Below are 21,131 nucleotides of genomic sequence, written 5' to 3' on the forward strand. Positions count from 1 at the left end.
ACATTTTTAGTCAAAATGACCAAAAACCCTAAAATAACTAATTTTTGGAGTAAACAATGAATAAAGGGTTGATGGGGTTCTGTGGTCATATGTCAAACGCACCTATGTACCAAATTTCAGGTCATTTGGTTTTAATACAAGCGCATAGGAGCCAAAAATATACATTTTTAGTCAAAAATGGCCAAAACCCCTAAAATAACTCATTTTTTAAGTGATCTATGAAGAAAGTGTTGATGGTTTTCTGTGCTTATATGTCCAATACACCTCTGTACCAAATTTCAGGTCATTAGCTTGTAATACCAGGGCACAGGGGCCCAAAATATACTTATTTTGTCTAAAAATGACCAAAACCCCTAAATATCATAAATTCTAAGGCCTCTATCAAAAAAGTGAAAAAACACCTGGGGGTATTTGCTATCTCTACCTCCCTGCCAAATTTCAGCTCATTTGGCCAAAAAATGAAAAAGTTGAAGGGGTTTTAAGATTTGACAGGAGGAGAAACAAAGGAAAAACAGTATATTGCATCCCATACTATGTATGGGGATTGCAATATAACAATATATTTCACCATACATATGCCATGGTATGGCTGAAATATAACTATAGGTGTTTCAAATAGCATCCGCTATCTCTCGTCAGTCACAGAAGAAAGATAGTGGGTGCTATCTGAAACGCCTGACCGTTTGCAAAAGGGTTCTCCAGTTGCTTGGGTAAAGTTTTATTGTGTACCCTTTTACCAGGATCCTTCATCGACGAAACTTTACAACTCTTCTGTCAGACATTTAGCCGTTAGTCTGGACCTCATCTGCGGTCTATTCAGATATTTCCTGTGACTTGTTGCATGTAGATTAACAGCCAATGGGTCCGTATTGGTGCGTAATATTCTGTTCAGCACCAAGGACAGGGTAAGGAATCATTATATTTAACCACGCAGAGACATAGATGTACGAAAATACGACATCTAAAGAACGAAAGGATCCTTCAAATCAATACCTGTAGATTTGTTGATGTCTTGTTGTGTATAGGTGGGTTGTCAATGGAAAATGATATTTCGTTCAGTGCCAAGGACAGAGGATGAACTGATAATCTGGGACAAGTATGCATGGGGATACGACTTGCTGAGAACGAAAAATTCATTAATACTAGTAGCGGGTTACTATTACCAAATTATTGAATATATAGGCAGACTGTCAATAGTACGCTATTCAGTACCAATGACAGATTAAGGACAGGCCATGCGAGGGCATGGATGTACGAAAATAAGATTTGATATTAGAAAGAACAGAAACTTTGTGCCGTTTCTAGCCTGTTGCATATAAGTAGACAGCCAATGGGAAAAGTGTATTCTGTTCAGCACCAAGGACAGGGTATGTACCGATAACAAATGGACATGGGTGTACCGGAATAACCGTTAACAATAGAACCAAATTGAGCTTTCAAATCAACACTGGTGGAAACACACACAGACAGACAGATAGAGAGAGATAATCCCCAAATAATACATTACTCCTTTGGGGCGAAGGAAACAAAATAAAACAAAACAACATAAAGCAACACATTTGTTTGTTACATTTTAAATATTCCTTAGAAGGCCATAATTTCCCGTTCGTTTATCAAAGAGAAGTGGCAGGTTTGATAGCTCAAGGCAGTCCAAAAAATTTACGTCGTTTTCGATAAAGATATGTCTGCAAGCCTGATCGCTAGCTTCCGGCGCATCGGCACCTACGTCATCGTGACGTCAGTGGCAGAAAGTGCAGTGCACTCGTGCATTAACGCGGGGGATAACAGCGAGTATTAGGATAACATATCCTCTGTTGACAATACAGTCTATTACACAACCCGTTATGTAAGGGACCGTTCACCGGTAATCTTTTCACAACTCTTCCGGGCTAATAAACTGTCGTATGTATGTCCTGTAAAGCCAAGTTGGGGCTAACCAATACTAGTAGGTGGATGGGAACAGAGTTAGAAGTACCCCATTAACGCGATCGGCTGAGTACAAGGTTTGCTAATAAAATCATACGTTATAAGGGTGAAGGATTTTGATTTGTTTTAGTGAATCAGGTCGAGCATTTTACCTAATAACCAGCTGCTGCCGCACCGCGCGCCTGCTTAGCCCCAGGCCTATCATGGCCTCCAAACCTTCTCTAGACCATTGTTAGGAGTTTGTTGTGATGAAGGCCAGGTTGGTCGGCAAGGTTGCCTACTACCCTTTGAAAGTCCTCTGCTAGCTTACTATAATTTTTTTAGAAATCAACGTTGGGAATTTCATATTCTGCTTGGACAACAACAGAGACAGTAGCGAGCTGGAGTTAGAATAGGACCCAGGCTACTTCCAGGTCCCAGCCCAGCTCCGACCTTAGTTGGAGAGTGATCGGGACCAAAGTCAATTCAATTTTATTAAGAATCAACTGGCAGTGTACAATGTTGGGAGCATGTCCACTGAATTGTGTTGATTTTACACAAACATCATCAGTGCATATTAAAATCAGACTAAATTGATAGTTACAGCATATACGTTACGAGCAAACTCCAAGTATAAAACAAATACTATGTACACATATTGACACCATGAAGTCACGAGAAGGTCACTAGAACAGTACTGATATGTCCACTAGCTATTTGACTCATTGTATAGACGAATAGCTTGATGAAGAAATAAGATCCGGAATGTGTGACAGGGGCTAACCCTGGTTTGGTACGCAGAATGGTGTTTATACTGGCTATACAGGTACCGATAAGCAGTTACACTAATAAGCACAGACGGCGATAAGCATTTTTACCTGCATGTATGCAGGTATGGTTTTGATGCTGGTGGAAACTTTTCGGTAGCCGGGGATGTAGGGCGCTGTATCTCGTGAACGGATGGTGCGAGCACGACGATTTTTGGTACGTGGGTTGGGGGTGGTAGCCTGACACTCAGGTGTGATTTTGGGCCTCCTGGCGCTTGACCTTGACATTGAAGGTGGCATTTTTTGTGTTTTGGGGGCACTTTTGGCGCTGTGTGTCCGGAACGATACGCGCGATTGCGACGATTTTTGGTGCATGGGTGGGGGGTTGTTGCCTGTTGCCTAGGATTGACTTTGGGCCTTGTCGCGTTTGAACTTGACCCGGCAGGTCGAATTTTGTGTCCGGGAGGGGTGTTTCCGGAGTTATATCTTCTGAACGGCTGGTGCTGGCGCGATGATATTTGGCACATGTGTCGGCGGTGGCTGAATAATGCTCAATTTTGATTTTGGCGCCCTTGGTGCTTGAACTTGACATTTTAGGTTACCTTTTGTGCGGGCACGGGGCGTGCGCTGTATCTCCGGAACGCAAGGTGCCATTGTGTTGCCATTTGGTACGTGAGTTGTTTGTGGTGTCCTGGTGGTCAGGTTTGATTTTGGGCCTCCTAGTGCTTGAACTTGATACTGTATAGGTTGACCCTGTTTTAGTGTGGTTGGGGCATCCTCCCAATATCTGCTTGGTTTTAAAAACAGATTATGGTTGGGTGTAGAACCATCATCTGGCCTGGGCCACCTTCAATGTATCAGGTTACTTAGTGGCACTGACAGTTTGCCAGATGACGGGAGTGTGCCAGATTATATATCTGTTGGTCAGGTATAATTGGAGTTTGCTTATTACTCTTTGTGGTGTTTCTAGAGCTGTATAGTACTGAGTTTTAAGTTCCGGTACAAGTTCCTTTACCCTGTTGGCAATCATGGTTGAACTTGAACTTAAACAGAAGAAGATGCAATTTTCTAATGTGGAGGAGAACTGTATAGAGTGTGGGCATAAGAGAAAGGTATGTGTATGATTTGTCCTGTGTTTCTTTTTGTTTCTTTGGTAATGCCATTTCCATACTGTATACAGGTAATTTGTTGTTTTGGGCTAGTCATATTCGCTTGGTTTTTGGGCCTGCTTAATCTATGGTACAGGCAGGGTTAAGTGGTGGAGGCTTAGCTTTGTTCTGTTTTGAATTCAGTATCGTTTGTTGCATTTTGTCGCGGCAAATATATGATGAAATTCCCCTTCTAAGCAACTGCTCATTGGTTTGCGGGGATGTTTGCTGGGTGTTTGCTCTGACTACAACAGCTTCTGAACTTTTCAAAGCTTCCATTGCCAGCAGCTTGCCATCTATAAATGGGATTGACAAGGACATTTTTCATAGTAAATTGTGCTGTTAAATTTGGCTTAGATACTACAGGAGATTTAGGTTTGGGTTGGATGGATTGAATGAAAATATCATACCACCCTGGGGACTAACTGTTGCTGCTGCATGGGGGCTACCACTATTCATATTGTCTAATGTCTATGGAACTACAGATAAAAGTATCATTGGTCAAATTATGCGAGTAACATTCCGATGTCAAGTGAATAACACCCCAGAAATAAATCTTTAATGAATATCATTGGAAGAACACAAACCAAGGAGACTTAGCAGCTGCATTAGGTCAGTACATTGAAATAGGAAGATATTAGTATATCATGTGACAGAGTAACTACATGTGCATGGGCCATCTGAGACAAAAAAAGGTAGCGTCTCAACAACTTCAAAGTACTGTGGTTGGTTACATACTTAAGAAATCCAAAATAAGTAATGTTCATCCATGTCCAAACTTACAAATTCAGAAAATGGAATTTCAGAGTCAGACTTTTGCATGGTGCACAACCAACACGGTAAAAAGCTCATTTTTCCAACCACGTACCACAGACAAAAAGGCAAAAATACACAATAGGTCTACAGAAACCCAATACATTTCATGCAGGCCTGAGGTCTACGAACTCTTGTTTATTAATTTTTTGTCGAGCCCACCGATTCGTCCTTCTCATAGCTGTAAATGTGTTGGGGTCTTTAATGTAATATTCTTAATAGCTGCTTGTGTATCACGGGACCAATAATTTTACCCGTGTAATAAGAATCGATGGGCTCCAAGGAGACTACCGATTATGCATTCTTCCTGAGTTTGAGTTTGAGTTTTTAAACACGTCGGTTAGTGTACTGTGGTTTTCAAGTCAGTTTCCAACTGTGGAAAATCACAATATTCATCTTAAATCTTGTAAAATGTGAGCTCCGTACAAAATCAAAAGACAACGTTTGGTACCCTCAAGTTGTAAGCAATTTGCACCAACGCTGGCACAAATATTAAGACTAGCGATTAGGAAGTACAGATTACGTTATCGACTCGGGAAAATAAACCTGAAAAGATATTCATCACAAAAGAGGCACAGTTTGCGCGTGAAGGCCATTCACAGCTCAGCAGTGGATGGATAAGAACAACGATAAGAAACACAAACTGTCGACCTAACACCCTTAGGACGGGAGCGGCTTACCAAAGCGCATTAAGGCCTCATGACTGGAACAGATCGAAGCTGTTACATCTTCAAAGACCACTTACAAATGGCCGCAGGCTACCTCATTATTCCAGCTGAGCGGCTTGTCGCCGTATGAAGTCCGCTCGTTCGATAACGGGGCTTTGAAATGTGTTATTTTAATACCTGTAAAATGCAAAACAAACGTTCAGCTAGCGAGTCTCAGACGCCAGTAAACCTACCTAAAACCTCCGTTTTTGTTTGTTTTGTTTTGTTTATTTTGAAACACCTGGGTAGCCTTTTTAGTGCATAATACACTGGTTTTCGATAGGGCCCAGTATCACATATACATACATGGAAATAAAAAAAAAACAGCTTACAGAGAGAAAAGTAGACATACACGTCGGAACATATAAGTACAACTGAAACATGAAAGACAGATAAATCATAATCCGAACCAAGGTCAACAGTTTGGGAGGTCAGAGGTCAATACTCAGTACTGAGACTATGTTAGGTCTTTCAAAGCTGACTTAAATGAATTCAGGCTTGTAACTTGCTTAATGTAGGCTGGTAGTGAATTAAAGTGTTTAGCACCTCTGTATGCAAATGTACGCTGTCCTGTTGTGGTCTTGAAAAAGGGTTTGTATAGGAGTGATGTCTGTCTGGTTTGGTAATTGTGTAAGTTGTGGTTGTGAGAGAAGGTGGATGATAGGTATGTTGGTGCTAGCCCATTGATACACTTGTAAACCATAATGCACACATGATCCCGTCTTCTCCCTGCGAGGTACTGCCAGCTGAGCTTCTCATGAAGGTCGAGGACACTGCTGGACTGTAGGTTGAGTTGCAGAACTACCCTGGCAGCCCGGTTCTGTAGCACTTGGAGTTGTTGTTGTTTCCCCACTCCGCAGCTGTCCCACACGGTGTCACAGTAATCCAGAAGGTTTACTGCGTGAATATTGTTTTGCGACCAACGTCGAATTTGTATAACCATTGGCGTTATTGTTTTTACATCTGTCCAAATATGCAATAACTAAAAGCTACCAAAAAGCTACTCTACTGCAACGAGCGAGGCTGAGGTGAAAAGAACATCAAAGATGATGTGGTGATCATACTGCAATCCTGGGGACCCTGCAACCGTGGCAATTTGTATTTTGCAATCTCTGGTGCAATTCAAAATTTCACTGCTTACCCCTGATGTCAATCTTGGTAAGAGCGCAAGCCAAAACCTGTCACGACTGCCTCTTGTCGCTAGGTGTCGCTGACTTGTTGTAAAGATATTACAGGCACTTGTTTAGGCCATACATATGTACCGTCGCATTTCCTTGGTTCTCGCATAGATAAGGTGAAAACACAACAAACAGCCGCGGTCAGTATTGAAATCAGAACTCCGTAGACATGAATCTGACTGCAGTTACACCCTAATGAAACTGTGTTTATCAAGATGCAGACTCAGGCTCTGAGCTTCCAGTTCATCTTATTTTTCAGCATGTGGAAGCAACAAATTGAATTGCTTTGGCCTTAACAAAATATCTGAGTGGTGAGTGCTTACCCCCGCTAGCTGTAAAACTCTCATTAGGACATATTCCTTGACATGTCTCCGCAGTCGGTTTCATCACATCTCGGTGGCTCGCAGCTTGTTATGAAAGTTGTGAAGCAGTTTTTTCGCATCTAAATTTGCCCAGCAGACGATAGGCAATAAAAAACCGGATGTTTCAGTCACCTTGATGCTTTTTGACGCCTGCAAAGTGTTTAAGTGCGTCATGACGCAGATGTGTGTGTAACCCCGCCATTGTCTGATGCCATCTCCGGAAGCTATCGTCTTCTAAATTTTATATTCGGCACTTGTCACTGTTGTCCATTAGTGTTTTTACCTCGGCTGTACTGATGAGTCCATTGTCTGTCCTAGGGGTGTCACTAAGAGTTGTGTACTAGTACTGTCTATCTGGGTTCCGAGTTCCTTGTGTTGATTCCCACAGGATGACGACGCTTGCCACCGGCTCCATGTGTTACACGCAGCGCCCAGCAATTTCTCCGTCTGAGTTATCTTGCCAGCTAGTCTAGATAGGCATATCATATCATACAAAAGACGGACTGCAACGTTGGAATAGGGATTACTTTGATGCAATGTGCCATGTTTGGAGAGAAGGAAGACGCAGCCGATCTTTTGATCCACATGTGCGTGTTTGGTGTCGTCGCTATTCTTACTTTTGAGGAAATCCCCCTCAATATAGCAAAGATTATTAACAAACTTACGTAATCAAGCCTAATGACCTACACAATAACCTATGTATCATGGTGAAAATGGGGGGGGGGGGGTGCTGCAAAATAGTCTATCCAGCTACGCTTTTAACTTGTCTGATTTTAGCGTCACGTTAGGGTGCTGAGAGCTCAGGCTGCAGTCCTTCAATTTGCCGCAGTGTGTCTCTTTTGAGCCGTGCGTGACGGTGATGTCAGTGTGCTGCTCTCTGGCCCAACAGGCCTGATCCCATCTCTCCCTGTTCACAAACCAAAACGAGGCCTTTGTCAAAATGTTGCCTCTTGTTCAATTCCTTCATCTTCTTTACATTTTGGGTGAGGAAAGTCCATTTTTGGTGCCTAATGTGCATGTATGATTATCACAAAGGCGGAATCATTGTAGTAAAAGACTTAACCATAATGTACGACGTATGTACTATGGAGCTGATGAAGTTATAATGGAGGTATGACTGGTAACATTCTAGTTTCCAAAACTTTTCCGTTGAATAGTATGGAGTATATCTTTACTTTTCCATATGGATAACGTTACTGATATATAGCTCAACAGTGACGCCTGCCGGACAACATAAAAAGTTCAGCGTCGCACAGAATGAATATAATAGGCAGACCACATTGCAATGCAACAACGCCTTTCGATTAAAACTGATTCTGACCTTCAGAATACATAATGTTGAGCATACTTTGATGTACAATATGCGCCAGAAGGGACGAACAAAGACGGACCTGTATATGCATGATGAATACATGAATGAACGATTGTCACAGCGGTGACTCCATGAATACACGCAGACGCTGAGTTGACTGATGTGAGGGGATGTGTGAAAAACTAATAACCTTACAGGAACAGGGGATCAGTCCCCTTCCAGGAGCGCCAATAATTAAAGCCATAAACTATAAAGGGTGTGCTTGTATTAAAATTTGACATCAAAGTATTACGTAGCAATGTAGCCTGGATAACAACAGACCCCGGCCAGATCTCAAGGCTCTAACTCTGGGAGGACTCGGCCTCTTGTAGAATTTCCTTCGGGGCATGTTGGCCCTAGAGCCAAGGAGTTAGGCTGTACGGGCCCTGGAAAAGTCTGGAATCCTGGTAGTAGCAATGATACGAATGAAGAAGTGAATTGTCAAATGAGTTAAGATATTGAGGAAAAGTGATTAAACTATGTTGTTTTTCGAGCTGCAAAATGAAATGATTTATCGAACTGAATCGCGGTTTTTCTGTATCTGTATCTATATAGCCGGTATTACCGCCCTTCGGCGTAACACACCAGCTTTTCCTTCTAAAGCACCGGAGTGGTGTGATCGCATTCAAGCCTTTGAACAAATTCACTATTCCAAGACTCAAGAGGTAAACAAATCGTATAAATTCCCTACCATTTGGTTCTTTTTATTCGACGTATTTAGTCTTCTATGAATTTTACATCAGTATATTAGTGACGGTCCGCCTTAGACAAATTCCATACTTGTTAGTGCTGTGATGTACCATAAGTCGCCTAACCATACGTCTATAGCGCGTCAGCAAATATGTGTTTATGGTCGAGGAGTTAGGCAAAATGTCTATTGTTTCACATGGAAGTAAGGAATCAGGGAGATGTGGCACAATTGGTTGTTTGCACCCACGTGACTATGACGTATGTATTCTACGCCATGCTGGGTAATTAAACGTGAAAGTTGTACATGATGTGTTAATGAATGTCATTACAATGAGTGACGTAATCATGAGGTAAAAATACACCTTTCACGTGCGGGTTTATCAACCACCACGATAGACCAAAATGTACAGTGGCTGTGACGTCATGTGCTAACAGCCAATAGAAAAATAGGCTGTTCTAATACAGTGGCGTTCAAATGTGTACCCATCACAAACAACAGATGTCCCGGTACCTGGAGGACACAAAAACTGACAAGCAGAGAAGATGGATCAGTTGAGAACGAGACAGATGAAGGTGACGGGACACAAACTGTGTTGATGTCACCAAAAGCGCTGTCAACAACACGTCACAATATGGCGTCATTAGAGAGTACACAGAATGCACTTTATAAGAATGGACGTGAGCGTTTCAGAGCAGTTTTCAAATCGGTTACGTTTTTGAGTGTCGGTATTTAACTGCATCATTTGAAGCCACCATGTCGTTCCGTTGTGTCACTGTCATCCTTCTGTACGCTGTGGTAACCAACGGAGCAAAATTATCTCCGCTGAAGGCAAGTACTACATATGTATTGGATTAATGCGCAAGTTTTGAGTGACATGGGCATTGCTCTTTTAAATGGGTCTATAAGAGCTAGTTCAGCATTACTAGTATCATCACTCAGGTTCTTTCATGGGAGTATGTTCTCTACGTTGGTAAGTCAGATGACGTTTCTTAAAGATAATGCAGGCAGTATATATACTGCGTGCAGTAGATCATTCAGATTGAAAGATCAACGAACAAAACTTTTTTCAGCGTCCACAGATAGAAATGGAGAGGTTCATCCACTCCTGGGCGATCAACTCCCACTCCGCCGTGCAGACACTCTCTAACGGTGATGAGGGCAGCGGGACCGATGGAAACTTTATTGAAGGTAGCAAAAAAACTAAGCTAAGCGTCATCACTTATTTTCTGATAAAGCTGCCTTTCTTTGATATTAAGTTTCTGAGTGAATTTTTCATTCAAGGTGTTAAAATTTGACATTCATTTCACAGCTTTAAGGATACCGTAAGTTGGTATGAATAGCGAATAAATTGTACGTTAATTAATGATGTTCTCACATGCCTGGCTTTGAAAACTTTAATTAGGAAAATGAACTGCAATTCTTTATGAAAAAGTTTTAATATCAAAGAAAATAATAAATATATACATCACATACACTCTAGCTCCGCCAATACGGTTATGTTTGCGGTGCCGTTCGTGTTTTTGTTTATTTGCAGAACGAAGTCTAAGTTTGAGTATGGGCCTAGCTGCTATCCTTTGCACCGCAGCGGAGCTTCCGGTTTTACCTTGTGCACTTTGCGAGTTAGACACAGTTGTAACTCTTGTTTTCCATAGCACGTTGATGAGAATGTTTGATCTCCTTAGTGTTCCAGTGTGGGGGCAAAGCTCCGGGGCTTTACGCCGACCCCGACGACTGCACCAAGTACTACGAGTGCGCTGACGGGCACGACATCGGGTTCCACCGGGACTGTGCCGCGGGGTTCCCCGCCGGGACCCAGCCGGTCTTCGACGTGGTAAACCAGATCTGCGACTGGCCCGAGAATGTCCCGTACGCTTGCGGAGGCACGAGAGGTAGAAAACTGTGTATCTGATACAAAATTTACTCAAGCAACTGGACAAGTTTTGTGAAGAAACAATAGTCCTCCCGGCGGCTTTCCAATGTACTGCAATAGAACTTTTGACCAAACCTATCCAGTTGCTTGAGACACTTTTGTTTCATCTGTCTTGTTTAGTTATAACCTGAATGTCTATATAACCTTCGTCGGCGTAACACTGTACATTAGGGCTGGGTACCGGTACAGAAAATTCAGGTCCAGGTCCGGTTCAGGTCCAAATGATCAGGTCCATAACCGGACCTGAACCTGGACCTGATGCAGTATGACTCATACCAATGGTCCATTTCACTACAAAGAAATCTGTTTGGTGGAGTATTAGACTTACACTGACGTTTTAAAATCCTACAACGCTAACTGCACCTGTACGATGGACGGTAAAACTTGGTATAAATGACTATAAACTCTACTCTACTTCACTCTTGTTATTTTTTTCCACCTGCAAACGTCAAAACGTGTGAATGCCTGATAAAATAATGTGTTAATTTTCTAATCGGTCCAACATCCGGTCTACCTAATTTTTCAGGTCCGGTTTTTCTGGACCGGTCCAATAAGAAAAACCGGTTTTGTACCGGTACGCTGTACCGATACCCAGCCCTACTGTACATCGTTACCGTCCCCTGGACTAGTCCCTGTCAATAGCCATTGTTTATCACTTGGGCAAACCTGTCTGTACGTCTCTCATAAAACGGTAGATAGATTTTTAAAAAAATATACAAATTCTGCCACACCCTGACATAACAAGACTTACCTGATGACAGAATTCAAAGGGAGAAATATGGTTACATGTAAATTTTAATCATTTATTTCAGTTTGTAGATAAATAGTAAATAGTCATTTGAAAGACATGTATTGTAGCATATCGCATTCCTATTCAGTGTTTCGTTTCCAATTCTAAACTACTGTGCTTCTAAATTACTGTAAGCCGCTACCAGCTCCACGTGTCGCCAAACAATGGTAGAGATAATGTTGACAAAATTGACAGAGGAGGTAGCCAGCCAAAAAACGATGGTTAGGGACTTTCAGCGACACATGGAGCCTGGTAGAGACCACTGAAGAGTAGATTCTAGAAAACCTCTTATCTTACTGGCCCTGTGAGTTTTACATACATTTAATTGCGATCGAATAGAATCAAAATTTTGCTAAGTACAATTTTATCATCATATCTAACGATCACCCAGAAATAGTATCCCCTTGTTGCTTGGTGAATCTCCGACGTCAACAGGCTTTAAAAAGGAAGTGTTGACTGTCCCCGTTTGCTCTTGCAGCTCAAGCACATCACCAAGAGTCAATGTTTACTAGTTGTGTTGTCGTTAAAACAACGTTAAAACCCTCTTAATCGAAGAGCAAACGTGTCTCTGATGAGCCCACCCAGTGCAAAGTTTTCACACGAATGAGGCAGCAAACATGCCTGAGACAGTGGCAGATAGATTCAGCTGGGGATGTTTCCGTTCGATTCACATTGAATTTTACAAGATTGATTGCATCATTAGATGACTGAAGATAAGATAACATAATACCTGACCATGTATTAGTCGATGTTTCATTTTTCCTGTCTCAGAATTAGAGCAAATTTTCGGTTGTCTTTTTAATCACAGCCGTCTTCCATGTTCGCCTATGGACTGTATGTTCACGTGATTTAAATGATTGGCCATTCGGGCGTGAGGAAGGCTACGATAAGTTCGGGATGATTTGTCTTGCCGTCTGGTATCAGTGTTATTAACCCATGATTGAGGTGTTCCGAACTTCGTGTTTACGACAACTATACACCTTTCTCACGCGGCGGCCATGATAGATCTAAAACGAGTTCAATGCGGCAAACAAAAGACTGTCCATCATAATTAGCAGTTCAACCAATGATAGCCTGCCAATTAGGAAAGCGACCAATAAGTGAATGGCTGTAAATCCGTCAAAATTTGCATTATTATGTTTTTATTTTGCATCTCTTAAGGGACTATGGAATCAGTCTACACTAGTCTAAATTGCTACATCTTTGGGTGCAAAACACTACTTGTAATATTTATTATTCTATCTTATATGATGAAAATTTGTCTGGTTTGGTGGAAAACTAAATGGGACCTGATTTTAGAAATAAATTTTGTCTGTTTGCCTCATTGACCTCGTCTTCGATCTATCATGGCCGCCGCGTGAGAAAGGTGTATTGTAGATTGGAACTTCATGTCACAAGTACAGTTGGGGCATCCTTAAAAACGTTAGATAACAACATTTGCATTTAGATGTGCAATGGTTACATGTCATGTGTAGGTGTGACAGGTCTTTCCCTGTAATATAATGATGTTTGTTTATTGCAAATTCTTGCTCGAGGGCTAATTGTAGGTAACATGTATAGGATATGTCTACTCAAGGAGGTGGTCTACTCTAGTCTAAAAGCTAACTCTAAACTGTAACTTCTTGGGTTATAATTGTTAGCCTGATCCATCCAAAACTACAATGATTATCCTTATATCTTTTAGCGTTCACATGTGCAAACCTGGAGCCAGGTCTGTACAGCGATCCCGACGACTGTCACTCCTACTTCGAGTGTGTCCCCGGCTTCGACATCCCGTTCCACCGCGCATGCGCCACCGGGTGGTCCGACGGACCCCACCCCGTGTTCGATGAAGCCGCCCAGCGCTGTGATTGGCCGATGAATGTCGCAGGGTCTTGTGGGGTAGGTGTGATACGTCGTGGTTCAAGGTTTAGCAACCACATTCTTGAGTTTAACGCGCCCACTCCTAGCCATACTTTTGGACGAATTGACTAAAGAGACCATATGGATATAAGGTATAAGGACTTCTTGTCTCTTCGTGTGGCATTAACTACTTGTATAGGGCCTGTATGAGCCAGCCTTTTCCTTTTTGATGGGCAATGACCCTAATTGACGCAGGCGCAGAAGGCCCAAAACGAGTCCATACAGTATTTTAGCCTATTTTCGACATTTAGCAGGAAAATGTAAGTACATTTCATATTGGTGAGACAGTGTAGGTTGCAGATGTTCAGATTCGGCCAAAAAACTAGGTTTTGGTCCATCTTTTCGGCCTGTGCGGACCCTTAATTTGAAGTGCTGAGTCCCAAAAATGACGTCATGAAAAGCAAGATGGCGGCAAGGCTTGACCGCTGGCATAGTTGCACCGGTCAGAAAGTTTGAATATTAGACTTTTGGACACTTGAGATAGCGGGCTGCTGTGTGGGGTGAGTTCTTATGACCTGGAATGTTCACGGATGAGATTATGACACTCTGAACTTGCTAACTTTTACATTATCGCCTATGTAGATTTATATTAGTGCTAACTGCTCTGATACATCTTAATGGCCGGGAAAGTTTTTTTTTTCATCCCTGTAATTTGTAACAGCAAAGATACCACCTCCTGAAATCAGCGTAAAGCATAGGTCGGTTCTACCGAATTTAGCGTAAAACATTGTCTTCCCCTGCTCCGAAACAGACCCTATTGTATCTATCCATTACCAGCGGTTGCTAAGCAGGTGAAAGGTCACCATTAGAGACATGCGCAGACCCGGCAAAATGATGCCTGGTTTGTTAAAACTAAGTGTTAGACGCCTTTTTCTTGGGAAATGTTGGCATTTTGGAGCTGAAAATTACAGGTAAGGGTTATGGCTATTTTATTTTGCGAAAAAGTAGGTTTTTAGCCATGTTTTTGGTTTCCTGGGCATTATAGAATATGTGTTGTTTCCATTGTTTTGATGCTGTCCTCAAAAGGTCAAAAGGTCACCAGGGTGCGTTTAGCTGCTTTGATGACCTTTGCACCGTACGAAAATGCTTCAAATTTCGTAGACGGGCAGTTTAGAAGCCATACTTTTCTGCCAATATAATAAATATGAGTTTTCCAACGACTAAACTTCAGGTAGGTGTCTTTTGACAGCCTTTTTCTGACATGTTATGAATGCTGTAGGTGCCTGCCGGCCATTGGTGGGGTGTGCCCAGCAACTAACAGTACCTTGTGCCCTACAGACCCTAGATTCCCGCTGTGTGGACAAGGCACCAGGAAACTACCCTGTTCCCGGCAGCTGCACAAAGTTCTACAAGTGCTGGCCGGGGCTGACCGTGGCGTTGGAGGGGGAGTGCCCGGAGGGGACGCTGTTCCACCCCGAGAGGATGGCCTGCAACTGGCCCTGGGCCGTGCCTGCTCCGTGTGGGGTGAGAGCACCAGTATTTCTCTAGACGTGACATCAAATATCTTCAGTTATCACCTTTTCTTACATCATACACCTTCGGCAACTTCTCTTCATCCTCTTCTTCAACCTTTTTTCAACCTCTCTGCTGTTCCAATTTTCCTTAACACCTTACGTCCTAAGCAAATTTCTTTCTTGTCATTTTCAGCAACTCTTCCTTCAAATGTTCGGCGGTGCATCACCATGTCTTTATATACTCTTGATATGCTCCATCTTCAGCATTTTGACATCTCACTCCATCAGCATGTAGCAGTTCTCCTTCCTTACATCCTCGGCAATAATCGTGTTTATTGTCATATTGGATCAGGAAAAGGCTGAACTGTTCTCCAACTGAAAAACAGGACTAAAGACTTCTCTATTGAATTACTGTGAACCAATCGCTCTAGGCACGTGACATGACGCAGGTCTGACGTCTGCAATGGGTCAGAAGTTGTCGAAAGTCAATAACCTCCCTTTATTTCTCTCACAAAGTTATCCTGTTCAGTATTCAGAATAGTGACACACTCCAATTGAACTCTGTGAGCCGGGGACTCGACTTGAGTATACTGTGAAAACTCTGATGACGAAGAACTTGGTCACCTACGTTCGAAGAATCTGTTTTTCAAGGAACGTTCAATTTATCTAATGTAGGATTCGGGACGAACTTCTTTTGGTAATTCCTTTAGACAGGTGAAGTTGGGTCCAGTTGTTCTGTTGGAAAACATTTGTCCATGATGTAATTTACCAACTCGGACAAACTTTCATGTCATTTCATATCTTCAGCAAACTCTCTATCCTTACATCATTAAGACCTCTTCTTCTTCTTGTCTGGCGTCTGTATCGGCTTAGTTCATCACAAGCTGGTATCGAAACATATAATCATGTACCCGTTTCCGCTTCAGACGCAGTGATGACGTCACGTCGCAGCAATATGTCACCTGCCTGGCTCTGCAGCGCCACCTGCCCGAGACTTATCAAAGTGCAGGATCATCAAATCTCTAAAAGTAATAAATGTCAGTTTTGAACACAGCGCTGAGCCTTTGTGTATCGAGTTTTCTTTTCTTGTAGTTCAGATGTTGTTACCTCGGTAATAGTGACGTGTTGGCCATGAGAATACACGTCATATATTGATTCATGTACGAATGCAGCGGGTGAGTAAAATCGGTAGAACCAAAACGTATCGTTGGGTGTTATAAGCTCTGCTTGTCATTTGCGATACTATTTGGATTATCAAATTTGTGATCCGGAAGCAGTTTTACTGTAGTATTTCCGGGTCGCGATAGTTTGGTGACCTGGATGAAATCCTAGATGTGACGGCAAGGAGTCGAACCATTCAGTTCCCGCTTCATATCTGGTAAGAATTCTCTTTCCCAAACAATCTATATCGTATCCCTAAGTTGTCCTTTTACTGATGGCATGACATCCCCTGATGTTAGGTCTTCATAGAAAGCTCAAGGTTCCCACGTAGGGCTGGGTACCGGTACAGAAAATTCAGGTCCGGTTCAGGTCCAAAGGATCAGGTCCAGGTCCGGACCTGAACCTGTTTCAGTATGACTCATACCAATGGTCCATTTCACTAGAAAGAAATCTGTTTGGTGGTGTATTAGACTTACACTGGCGTTTTAAAATCCTACAACGCTAGCTGCACCTGTACGATTGGCTGTAAAACTTGGTAGAAATTATTATAAACTCTACTCTACTTCACTCTTGTTATTTTTTCCACCTGCAAGCGCCAAAACGTTTGAATGCCTTATAAAATAATCTGTTAAATTTCCAATCGGTCCAACATTCGGTCCACCCAATTTTTTCAGGTCCGGTTTTTCTGGACCGGTCCAATAAGAAAAACCGGTTTTGTACCGGTACGCCGTACCGATACCCAGCCCTATTCCCACGTAACCTGCCAGTTGTCACTCTGAAACTGGGTTGAATATATATATATATATTTGAAATTCATTCAGTCTCAAATCAGTTCTTACGGATGTACGAATATTACGACTGGATACCAGGCTACGAATATGGTGGACTGACTTGCTGCCACACCGTGATATGTACAGGGTATCTCCTTGTGTCGTCGCAGTCTAAGATTCCTGTGAACACTTCGATTCACACATGAAAACATGCAATAATACATTTTACTGGATCCGTGCGTGTGCCGGGGGTGGGGGGCCATTTTATCGGTTTGTGGAAAGAGCAGTGACAAGAGTACGTATGGAGAAGGGTGAATGAGATCACAAGAATGCAACAATGATTTACTTATGCCAATTTGACGTATGAATGTTGCATAAGACAGATTTTTATGATTTTTAAAGGAGGACATGAAGCGAAAATCTGAACATACTAAACTTGGAAAAATGTCTTCCAAGTAATTTATGGTTTTATCAATTTGTCCGTTTCTAGTCTTTTCCCGCGGTTTCAGTCCCGTGATCTCAATGACCACTCAGCTTGGTTCCATGGTGTCAGAGAGCGGGTTATGACTCCGGGATCTCCGTTTTTCTACCATCGAGATGACAAAGCCGAAATCCTGTGAATATTTGTAAGGCCGACATTCGACCGTACAACGACCAATATAAAAACATGGTGCAGGATGTAGAAGTACGATTTCAAAGGCAACAGAATACGTAACATGTCAAAAAGTTCTTTATCCATGAAATATTTTTGTGGTCGACGCCCTAGTGAAAAGGGGGTGAAAGTTGGTCTTCAACGCGGACCCATGAGGGCAATTGCCATAACCATGGATAAGTTCATAAAGAAATGTTTTCATGCCCTGAATGTCAGATGATCGGGCTGTAAAAAGCATAAATTAATGCAATGAGTATAATTACTTACATCATTAAATCATCTGATAAAACATGAAACATAATCAGGGTGCAGCGCAAACGTGTTGTCCTTTTTGTTGATGAGCATATTGTTGTGTACGTGTCTTTGGCATAGTCAATGATGGATGATACATACTCAGTATCTATAGTTGACTGTCGCTAATGTAACGAAGTTTGCCGCTAACCTGCCCTTCGTTTTACCAAGTACGCTGCCTAACTTCGAATTTTTGATCTTCAAACTGGCGTTAGGTTATGAAAGTCAATACTATTTCAGACTGTAGATGGTTGAGGCCTGGAAGGGTGTTGCTAATGTCGATTCCTTTTTAGAAATGACAATTCACCATGACAACGGCTACCGATGGTGGATTTTATTGAAAACCTCCATAATGCAACACTATTACACTCGGAAATTTAAAAAGCGAAAGCAAGAAAGGGTTAGGGGTTGCTGGAAGGACCCCTTAGCTATTACCATTTCTTAAGTAGCTGGTCACGGACTAGGTAAGACGGACCCTCGTCCTACTGAAACCTATAGGAACTCTGAAAGGATACAGCACATCATATCGACACATCTAAGTCGGAAAACTCATGAAAACGTTGGTTCATAGAATTGGCCACCAAACAAGCGACCAGAATATTTATAGATTACTTTGTCTAACTGCGCCGCCTAGCGGTGTGGTTTGATAGTGCACAAAAACTAATCTTGTACCTGGATCACGTCCACCCTATAAACTCAGTGATGACCCGTATGCAGCAAATATATCAGATATTCATTGCTTTTTCTTGTTCTATTTTTCATTTACAATAGGTAATACTCTTTCTCACCAAGTTTCTATAAGATATTTTACAGTAGAACTCCCCAGTTTTTGATCTGCATGGTCTTCAACACATTATTTATTGCTTACCACCCAACCCCAGATAAGCTTTGCCTAGAAATTGTGACAAAATTTTTTCATGATGTAGAAATACGGAAGCTATTACGAGCATAATTATATGCAGTGGGCAGGGGTTTTCGTCAGTGCGGAGGGATTTGCGATCTGAACTCTACTTATTTTTCTTATTTATTTTTTTGTTGTTTTTCTTTGTCGTCTACACTGCAAAAATCTTCTTTGGTAACATCGAACTATTTTGTGTGAGAAAGTGTATACAGCCTTGAAAGGCGGTAACAAGGTTAGACTACCCGACCGATTAACCACACATATCGCAAAACTCCTGCGCATGACGAACGTTGAAACACGACACATCTTCTGGACTGGAAAAATATGCCTAGTTTCCTTACTACACGTAATTCTGCAGTCATCATGGCCGCCACTGTACATAGACGAGAGCGGGAGGAAACACAAGTCTTTAGCCATCCCTACTGGCGGCGCTAACTGACCAGTGGATTCCGTCCGCCCGTTCACAGTAAGATGTTGTCTGCAGACAGAGAGGCGTCAATCCTAGTCTGAGGAATAAGTCGACTCTATTGCTCGGCGTAAATCCGCCCCTCCTCGTCTCTCCCCTCCTCTCCAGCGGCTCCTCTCGCAGGATATCGATGTATATGTGGGAGCACCTTGTGAATATTAACTCTATTTTATTCGCGCCTGGCCGCTCCCGTATTAACGCCTTCGCCCTTTGACAGGTTTTCGATGGGAGCTCATGGATCGATCACTCGCAATTTTTCGGCGGACGGCGCAGTCCTGGAAGACGTCCAAAAAGGAAGATTCGTTTGGTAGCTTGCCCCCTCTCCTCATTCTTTTAAAATCCGATCTGCTGTACAATATTTAAAATTCTATACTCTGTAGAGAATGAAAACAGTTACTTATCTAACGGGTGAGCGCGAATGACCGACGAGGAATGACATTGTTGTATTGGACGGCTAAATTTACAGCGTTAAAGTCCTCCTCTGTACAATATTCTTCTTACACCTCATTTGCATTTTCGCGGCTGCGGCGACACTGGCTTCCCTCCTAACAAAGATGGTGGCGCGGCTGTGGAAACTATAGTCTCCTCTCCATCTGCTGTCCTGACACGGGAATCTGTACCGGCATCGTCCGAAAGTTCGTACGTGCGATGGGCGGTCGGTTCCTCGCGGGACGCTCTTACAACAAGCCGGCGCACATTAAAATAATGAAATTATTGCCGTGCATTTCATAACCGTTGACACATGGTCCTCCAAGTATAAATTAAACAAATTGCAATTTGCGGGATGAGTTGGGGGAAGATGCCCGGGCCCGGTAGCGCTGACCTCTTGGCAAGCTTGCCCTTCTACCGATTCTTCATTCCTCTCGCACTTCCCGAAAATCGATGGAAATGGAGTTGAAGTAACTGTAGCCGCATGGGAAGCATTGATCCGCCCGCTGTAAGGTATTCCACACATCACTCAAGGAACTCGCTCGCTCTGCAAGAAGCGTCGCGATTGGAGGAAGGTAGATGGCTTACGATTGGTGGAAGACGTGGTGCATATTATGGCGACGACGCATGCGTGGTATTGCTGTATCACGAAATTCTGCTTGGACGATATCTACGTAGTTATATATACTTTGGAAGAGCGAAATTGTACATTTGTCCCGAAGAGCAGCAGTTTCCACTCTTTCTACACGGGTATTGGTTTCTCGAAGTTGTTGTTTTGTTTTTTTACACAAAAAGAAGAACATAGTCAAGTACTAGACATATAGTCTTGTGTTGGCCCGCAAGGTTCAGTTCCCCGCGTTATTAATATGTATATGTAGCGGTAGTACAGTCCTGCCCAAATGTCGCAGTCTTCAGCGGCTTCAGTTTAGAAATTTAAGAATTGTTAATTTCCTACTAATCTTCCCTTCTCGGGGACAACATCCTCAAATCCTCAAGTTGGTATCTTTTTTTTGCTTCTTTATTTTTCATTATTACAGAGACTCCGTTCGGATAAGACGGGAATTGTTCCTAATATGGCACTATTGTCGTGCGGTCTTGATTTTTCCTTACGCACCAGCTGCTTTCTCAGTCGCTATCCGGCTACGCGTACGGCTTCTGGAGAATCACCAGGTAGATGAGCCAGTACACCATGTTGAAGACGAGAAAAGTGATTGGGAAAGCAGTCCGCGAAATGTAGTCGACCTTCTTTGCGTAGTTGTGGAACCTGGTTTTGTTGATCTCCTCCTTCGCCTTGTCTCGCTCGGCTTGGGCCGGGTTCGGCTGCAGGATGGCAACTGCTGGAGAGCCGTCCTGCAGGATGTCAGGAAACAAAATGGAAACAAATAGATAAATAAAGAAATTGATATAACAGGAGACAGGAAAAAAACGTAGGATGGAAACTTATTGGTGTCGGTGGGTACCGT

At 42.6% G+C, this 21,131-nt stretch overlaps 2 protein-coding genes across 6 annotated transcripts in view; one reads left to right on the forward strand and one right to left on the reverse strand.

The window, feature by feature from the left end:
• Window positions 1–9,615: 9,615 nt before the first annotated feature.
• Window positions 9,616–16,058, forward strand: LOC118422799 (chitin-binding domain protein cbd-1-like). 2 transcript variants are annotated; one of them, XM_035830569.1, is made up of 6 exons: window positions 9,619–9,750; window positions 9,993–10,110; window positions 10,605–10,811; window positions 13,327–13,523; window positions 14,823–15,008; window positions 15,925–16,058. In XM_035830569.1, the coding sequence occupies exons 1-6, from the start codon at window positions 9,676–9,678 to the stop codon at window positions 15,931–15,933; spliced, it is 792 nt and encodes a 263-aa protein (XP_035686462.1). In that variant the 5' UTR covers window positions 9,619–9,675; the 3' UTR covers window positions 15,934–16,058. The 2 variants fall into 2 exon arrangements, with proteins under 2 accessions (XP_035686463.1, XP_035686462.1); XM_035830570.1 differs by lacking the exon at window positions 15,925–16,058 and having other exon boundaries at window positions 9,616–9,750; window positions 13,327–13,636; window positions 14,823–14,952.
• Window positions 16,059–18,191: 2,133 nt separating this feature from the next.
• LOC118422798 (glycine receptor subunit alphaZ1-like) overlaps window positions 18,192–21,131 on the reverse strand; it is a 72,882-nt gene continuing 69,942 nt past the window's right edge. For all 4 annotated transcript variants that reach the window (XM_035830565.1, XM_035830566.1, XM_035830564.1 and 1 more), the window contains one exon: window positions 18,192–21,018. In XM_035830565.1, the coding sequence (XP_035686458.1) occupies window positions 20,809–21,018 (210 nt within the window). In that variant the 3' untranslated portion in view covers window positions 18,192–20,808. The remainder of the gene's footprint in view (window positions 21,019–21,131) is intronic.

This window comes from Branchiostoma floridae, chromosome 9 (genome assembly GCF_000003815.2).
Source record: "Branchiostoma floridae strain S238N-H82 chromosome 9, Bfl_VNyyK, whole genome shotgun sequence".
NCBI lineage: Eukaryota > Metazoa > Chordata > Leptocardii > Amphioxiformes > Branchiostomatidae > Branchiostoma > Branchiostoma floridae.